The 7,552-nt window shown below is 53.5% G+C and overlaps 1 protein-coding gene across 1 annotated transcript in view; it reads right to left on the minus strand.

Moving 5' to 3' along the window:
• SLC6A2 (solute carrier family 6 member 2) overlaps positions 1-7,272 on the minus strand; it is a 37,361-nt gene extending 30,089 nt beyond the window's left edge. The window contains exon 1 of the mRNA XM_068527821.1: positions 6,984-7,272. Coding sequence (XP_068383922.1) covers positions 6,984-7,257 — 274 coding nt within the window. The 5' untranslated portion in view covers positions 7,258-7,272. The remainder of the gene's footprint in view (positions 1-6,983) is intronic.
• Between the last annotated feature and the right edge of the window lie 280 nt (positions 7,273-7,552).

The following is a 7,552-nucleotide window of genomic DNA, read 5'->3' on the forward strand; positions in this document are numbered from 1 at the left end:
AAAATATCCCGAACGTAGGGGGTTTGGAAAGCTTCCGGACTGACGCACTGGTGAGCACATGCACGTACTAGGAGGGTGGCGCACCCCATCTCCACGGGCTCAGACGCTCCTGCACTCAGGACCCTTCCATACCTCACCCTCTGTGTACTTCTTCACCTGGCTGTTTACCTGTACCCTTTATAATATCCTTTATAACAAACTGGCAAATGTTTCTCTGAGTTCTGTGAGCTGTTATAGCAAATTATCAAACCTGCAGAGGGGGTCATGGGAACCCCTGATTATAGCCAGTTGGTCAGAAGCACAGGTGACATCTTGACCCTTGTGACTGGCATGTGAAGTGAAAGAATTCTTGTGAGACTAAGCCCTAACCTGTGGGGTCTGCACTAACTCCAGGTAGTGTCAGAATTGAACGGTAGGACACCCACCCCAAAGTTGGAGGATGGGCTGGTGTTAGGAAAAACCCTACAGATTTGGTGTTAAAAGACTGTAGAATGTGTACAAAAATGGAGTTTTCCTCTTACCCCCTTGCCTCGATCTGAGGTAATCCTGGCCCCCAACCATGCTATTTATGGCTTTGTGACCTTGAGCCAATGTGACTTCTCTGAGCTTTGGTTCCCCCTTTGTAAGGGGGGATAATACCTGCATCACTGGTTTGCTGTGATCGTTAGAGAGAACGGAGGTGAAGTCCCTGGCACTGAGGTGCTCTGTAAATGGGAAGCATGTCCTGCCATCACATGTAAGAGCAGCTGGGATGCGCCTTTGTAGACTGGAAACCACAAGCAAGGGATCGCCCGTGAGGTTGAAGGTGGCCGGGTCCTCTGCAGAGCACAGCACAGAGGCTCCCAGCACAGAAGGATTTTGAGGCAAGTTGCTTGGGCAACTCATGCCCCCATCCCAAGTGAGGCTGGCTACTCCTCCTCGTGTCCAAACAAGATTGCTGACCACGAGGAGTAGATCCAAGGATTCCCTCAGGCCACAGCCAGCCCCATGAGCAAAAAGGGCTCCGGCGGTACTGCCCAGATTCTCCTTCAAGAATGAAGGACCTGTTCCTCCGCAGCTGGGACTGCTCAGCCCTCAGCTGCAGCCCTTTGGGAATTGCCTCGGCTGAAGCCAGCTGCCTCGCCCAAGGCCACATTCCCTTCCCAGGGCAGCTGGCATCCAATGACCGATGGACCCTGGGGCATACAGTCCTGGCCCCCTCACCCCAACTCAGGACCAGTCTGAAGGGCCATCCCAGCTTCAGAGGACACCATGGTCAGCTGAGGCGTTGCTGATCCTGGCAGCCCAACCTCTCCGTCTGGCCAGCTCTGCTTCCTCCCTTCCCCTAAATCCCTCTCCCTGCAGCCTCCACCTACTGCCTTCATTCTGTCCTCCAGAACAAAACAAATCAGACTTTTGCAAAGCAATCCTTTGTGCCCTTTGGGTGCCAGGCGTAGGGTCCCCCTCTGAGTCTTTGCCAGTGGCCATTTCTGTAAGGAACCATGCCTGTTCCTATAACAAATCACGCCCAGGTCATTCAAGTTTGTCAACACAGACTCTCTGCCGTGGGTAGGGTAGCTGAGCCATGTGGTGTCAACTTGTGTCTTCTCTGCCCCAAGACCGACCTTCTCCTTAGGACCCTCAGCGACCACTGTGGGGCTCTGCCCACTGGCCTCAGAGTTCCCGGGACCTCAGCCCAAGTGGAGTCTTGCACCTCTTCACTCCATCCCCTGCACGCTACTGAGACTAGCCAGCAGCACCTATACACGCCTCTACATAAGCCCCTGCTATTCCAAGAGGGGATTCTACAGAATGATCTACCAAGTGATGAGGACCGGCTTTTCTGGTCCCACAAGGGGTTGCTCCCTCATCTTCACTTTGGGTTCTTCCAGCTGATCTCTGGACCCTAGCTCTGAGAGCAGGACAGTTCCAATGAGGAAACACGCTTGCTCCTCTGGTAGATTAAACCCCGCTCCTCTAAGGAGGTCAGTGGGGGTGAAATTCAGGGAAACTGGAGTTGAGGCTACCCCTCCTCCTGTGACAATTCTCCCTCAGCTGTCAACTTTGCAGGATCTGGCTTGATTCTTACTAATGAAGCTCCTCGAAGATTCTGGTCTCCCATCTCTTCCATCCTGGTCTCTTTAAGAGGAACAAGTTACAGGGTGTTTGGAATGGTCAGAACTATATTAGAGAAGGAAATATAACTCACAAAGAACAGAGTGGAACCTCACCTCCCTGATTTGGGATATAGTACCTCCAATAACAGAATTGAAAATGACATTAACTCGTAGAGTATCTGTAATAGACTATGAGCTCCCTAAAGGCAGGGATTGCCTTTTGCTCATCTCTATATTCCTGGCATATGACGGGCATTTAGTAAGTGGGTTTTTTTGGTTAAATAAATGGATCCCGGCAGTGACTCACACAGAGGATGCAGCTAATGAAAGCCCCGGGGCCTTTCTCCACTTGTGCTGTGGCCTAATCCTTACTTAGGCAGTTGGGTTTGGGACCACAGGGCAGGATGTGACATTTATCCCTATGAAATCCCACCTTGTTGAAAACAGTCCCTCTAGATCTTTTTGGTCAGCTCAGAGCAATGGGCCAAATCATGCTGGTAATGCCAGATCATGGTCTCAGCTCCAGCCCCTGATGAATGCCTCATTCCTGCAAACCTGTTAGCCGAAGGGCCATACCAGCTGGCTGGCTCATGCACATCCGAGCTGAACAATCGGCGTCAGGCTTGGCAAGCTCAGGGTGTAGATGGCCCCCTGCAGCCAGGCCCAACGTCAGGGCGATGAGTTTGCAAACTCCTGCTTTTTGTACCCGTCACCGCCTCTCACTTGACCTCAAGAACCCCAGATATTTTGGCCAAGAGGATTCCCAAAGGTCTGTGGGTACCTGAGACCTTGAGCTCACTTGAGGAAGGAAGGGAACCCCACCTGGGACCCAGAACTACGTATCTCATGGGACCCCCATATAGGAATGTCAATCCCCATTTTCCAGGTAGGGAAAAAACAGTGGGATAAGGTTAGGCTGTTAGAAATCCCAGGCCCAAGTGTGACTACTTTCCAGCCTTATATCCCTTCTAACTTCCTCTTAGAATCAAATCTGCTCCAAAATCAGGACCCTGCCCTACTCCTGTATCTAGCTTGGGTCTAGCAGTTAAAAATCATTGAACAATAAAAGTAACAGCAACAATTTCATTTATTGAGCCCCTACTACGTGTCAGACACTGTTGTAAGTACTTTGCTTATATCAAATGTCATATCACCCTGTGGGAAGAGGCAGTCACCTTCCTTTTCTGCACAAGGAAACTGAGGTCCAAAGAGGACGAGTGACTTGTCTGAGGCCACACTTCTGGGAAATGTCAGGCTCAGATTCAAACTCAGGTCTGTCTGAACCTAAAGGACATCTCTGACGGCTCAGAGCTGTCAGCCGGACACATCTCAAACAGAAGCTGTCATTTACACAGGATAATTCAGAGTGGCCTCTTCCATGGCAAGGAGACAGACACGGGGACTCGACGGATCTGTCCACTCCTCCCTGGGGACCAACACAGGCCTGGCCCAAGACCACAGGAGCGGAGGACCTTGGAAAGAGCCCCACTGGCACCGCCTCCCTGTTTGAGAAGGTTCTGAACAAAGCCTTGGAATTTCCAAGAGTGGCTTTCCCGGCTGGAAGGAAGCCACTTGCCCCCGTGCAAACCAGCAGCTGGCTTATGGGAAGATGTTCGGACAGGCTGATCTTTCTCAGTAATTCATTCAAAAAATATAGCCAGGGGCCTAAACTATTGGCACCTTTATCATTTCAAAACATCCTCCAGTCTGGGCCAGCATGAACAGCTGGACTTGGAGGTTACCATGTTAATACTGGCACCAGAAGAGAACACAGCCTGTTAAATAACAGGGTGCGTGAGTCCTGGCTTGGGTGCAGTGCTGAGCCAGGCACTGGAGAGGGACGGATCTTGGGGGTCATCCAAGCTCACCTCTAGCTGTAGCGGGGAACTTGAGCTCAGAGAGAGTGACAGAGATGGGATTTGAACTTGGGTCTTTTGGCTGCTTCTAGAATTACAGGATATCCACCTGCCAACCTGCTTGCCCATCTCTAGGGCTGACTTTATACTTGCTGGATGAGAATTGATCCACAAGGAGCAGCCAGGAGGTCTCAGCAGAGACAAAGCCCAGAAGGGGCCAGCCAAGCATCCCCTGGAGGGGTGCGGAGTAAGTTAGAACAGGAGCTGCCTCAGACTCTGAGATGTGGGGCTGCACCGCTCCATTGTGCCAGACATAGACATCCTAGGCAGAAATGGAAATTCACTCGTATAACTTCCCCACCCCCTGGCCTGCCAGCCAAGGTCTCCATAGCCTGGCCCCAACTTGCCTCTCCACCCTTATCTCTCCCGGCTTGCCCTTCAGCCAGTCTGCACTCCTAATCTCAGAGACGATCCCTCCTGCATTCTTGCACAACTAGTAGACCTGCTCCCTTCCCCAGGCTTGTCCGTGCTCCATCCGTCCCAAGGAGCTGAGTTCCAACCACACAGCTCACTTCCTCCGAGTCTTTCCTAAGCAGCCTCTACTCAGGCCTTTAGAGCACGACACCTCTCCCATCCATCTCACGCATCATCCCAAGGATGTGAATAAGAGGCGGCAGCTATCTTTACTAAGGCCGTACTTCATGCCAGGCCCTCCACAGCATTATCACGTTGAGTCCTCACAACAACCCTCTGAGTTGAACACCATTGTTTCCATTTGACAGATGAGGAAACGGAGGCTTGGAGAGTTGCCCAATGTCACACAGCTAGAAGCTGGGACCCAGGACTCCACAGCCAGGGCTTCTGATCTCTAGGTGCCGACCCTGCCTCCCACCAGCACAGGCTGCCTCACTTTGTTAGTTCCTGCCGGTGGAGGCAGGGGTTCTGCTGTTCCTGGGTAGGCATTAGGTCTCTGAGGGCTTGAACCATTTCATTCATTTTTTTCATTCAACGGAAGTTTGTCGGGCACCTTCTACCACATTGCCAGGATCCAGCCCTTATCTTGGGCATTAGAAATACAGGCATGAAAAAGCCACAGTCTCTGCGCTCAATGTGCCCCAGTCTGTTTGGAAGACAGACCCACAAAGAGACAAATCACTCAACAACTCAGGATGGGTGATGTGCAGGGCTAGCAAGCCTAGGAGAGGGAGCTTCTGGCCAACTTCACCTAAAAATTGGAACGTGTGACAAATGTGCTGTGTTTGGTGCCCTGGGCGCCTGGTACAGACTACCTGGCATACAGCAGGCACTCTCAGTTGGTGGCGGTGGCCAAGTGAGCGGACAGTGTCAGTGAAAGCCCCAGAATATCCATCTAGCTGATGTGTTCAACTGGCCGTCTGGGGTGCTTTTAGTTTCAACAAATACTTATAACAATGGAAATGATGTGTAGCGCATGACAATGAAGCCCTTAGATGACTAGAGCTCCTGGCAGGCAGAAGTGGTGGTTAATACATCTAGGTGACCCCTGCAGAGCCTAGCACTGTACCTCATGCCAAGAGGAACCCAATAAATATTGCGGATTAATGATAGAACCTTCTGCTGTCTAGGGACACGCAGCCTCGGACAGTCATGGAGGACATGCTAGACAGAGTGTCCTAGGTTCTCTTAGTCTGTCCTTCATTCCTCATCTCCCTGTCTGCTAAAAATACAGAGAATCTGCATTTCCTCCCTCCTTGAGTCCAAAGGGCCAGAATGCTTAAACCTGACCAGAAACTCTTGAGAAGCTGCAGCAGTCAAATGAGGAAAAGTTTCACCTCTGGATCATCTGTTTTCCATTCCTCACCCAAAGCAAGGGTTCAGAGTACACACTGAAGCACTCAGCAGGGTCCCAGACCCTATGGAACAAGGTCATGAGCTTTCCCTCCAACTCCAAACCCTCACCCTACCTCCCTCTGACCCCCTGGAGTCCTGAGCCAGAGCCCCTGCCAGGCAGATGGCCCAATGGATAGAAAAGTGTTTCAGTTGCTGGTGGCCCCCCCCCTTTGCCGACTTCTTCCTCTGGGTCATTTTCCCAGGCTCTCTACAGGGTACTCCTGAGCTCATTCCAGCAAAGGGGGCAGGTCTGGGGTGGTTTGGGCAAAAGCTCTCAGGAAGGAGTTCGGGCTTTAGGCCCCAGTATCCTGCCCCCTGGGCTGCTTCCCCCAGGACTCTGCCCCCTGAGTAGGCTACAGTTGATTTCTAGGCTCTCATCCCAGGGCAGACAGTAATTGGTCACCCAGCAGGGGGAGGGGGAGAGAGCCTGGTTGCTGGACTAGGGTCTCCTCCAGGCCCTCCTCCCACTCCACCCTGCAACGTGGCCAGGACCCCGGGAGGTAGAGGCTTCATCCCAATCACCCAGGCCTCCTGTCTCAAGGACTAGGCCAGTTCTTGGTACCCACTGATGCAATCCTGCCTAGGCTGTGTGCTCTGGTCCCTCCAGCCAAAGGACCACCAACCTGAGAGTGGAGTTCTCTCTGCCACTAGCTTCTCTTTATGTGTCTCTGTTCCAGGGTTTCCGTCCCCAAGGGAGCAGGGCCTACCAAGTGCCTTCAGGGTTCCCAAGTCCTTTATCAAACTTGGAGTGCTGGAGTTAGGGTCACCGTGGGCACTTTTGGCGCCCAGTCAAGAGCTCTCCAGATCTCCACCTCCCTTCCTGCGGACCATCAAAAGGTCAGAGTTCCTCACCCAACCTGGTCCTTCCACGCATGCGCCTATCACTGTCCAAAGTCATGCCTCGATTTCCCTGTTCCACAGGGGACTCCTTTTTCCGTGAGCCCACGCATGCGCCTATCACTGTCCAAAGTCATGCCTCGATTTCCCTGTTCCACAGGGGACTCCTTTTTCCGTGAGCCCTATCCAGTCCCTTCCTGCGTCCCAGACTTGCCCTTCTGCCTCCTCTTCTCCTCCCGTGTGTATCCCAGCTCCTCTCCCAGCCACCGCTGTGGACTTTAGGTAGCCTCCCAAGTACAAACCCCCAGCCCGTCAGGGGGCTCACCTCCGCCGTTCTTGTAGCAGAGATAGGGGAAGCGCCACACGTTGGCCAGGTCTACGGCGAAGCCGACCACCGACAGCAGGAAGTCGATTTTCTTGCCCCAGGTTTCCCGGGGCTGCTCGTCGCCGTCGCGGGACACCAGGAGGCACTGGACGCCGTTGCGCTCTTTCACCACCAAGAGTTCTGCAGTTTTGCGCTTCCGCTGGGGCTGCTCCGACCCCGGGCCCGCCCCGCTGTTCTCAGGCTGCACCTGCGGGTTCATCCGCGCCAGAAGCATGGGTGCGGCTGGCGAGAGGGGAGTCGGTGATACTGGGACCACGCCGAGGCTCTGCTGGAATCAAAGGAAAAGACGCGGTCACTGGGCCCTTCCACCCTGCCTGCGCCTCCCAAGGCCTCCCGGGAGCGTTGGGATACTGTGGTCGGCGCGCGCTGCGCGGACGCAAGGTTCCTAGAAAAGGGCGCGCGTCTGTTGGAAAAATTTGGAAGCAGAGTAGTGGGGCGCCCGACAGGGACGGCACTTCGAGGTGGAGACCGCCCCTGCCGCCCTAGGGATCCTGCTAGGCACCCCGCAG

Source organism: Eschrichtius robustus, chromosome 19, assembly GCF_028021215.1.
Source record: "Eschrichtius robustus isolate mEscRob2 chromosome 19, mEscRob2.pri, whole genome shotgun sequence".
NCBI lineage: Eukaryota > Metazoa > Chordata > Mammalia > Artiodactyla > Eschrichtiidae > Eschrichtius > Eschrichtius robustus.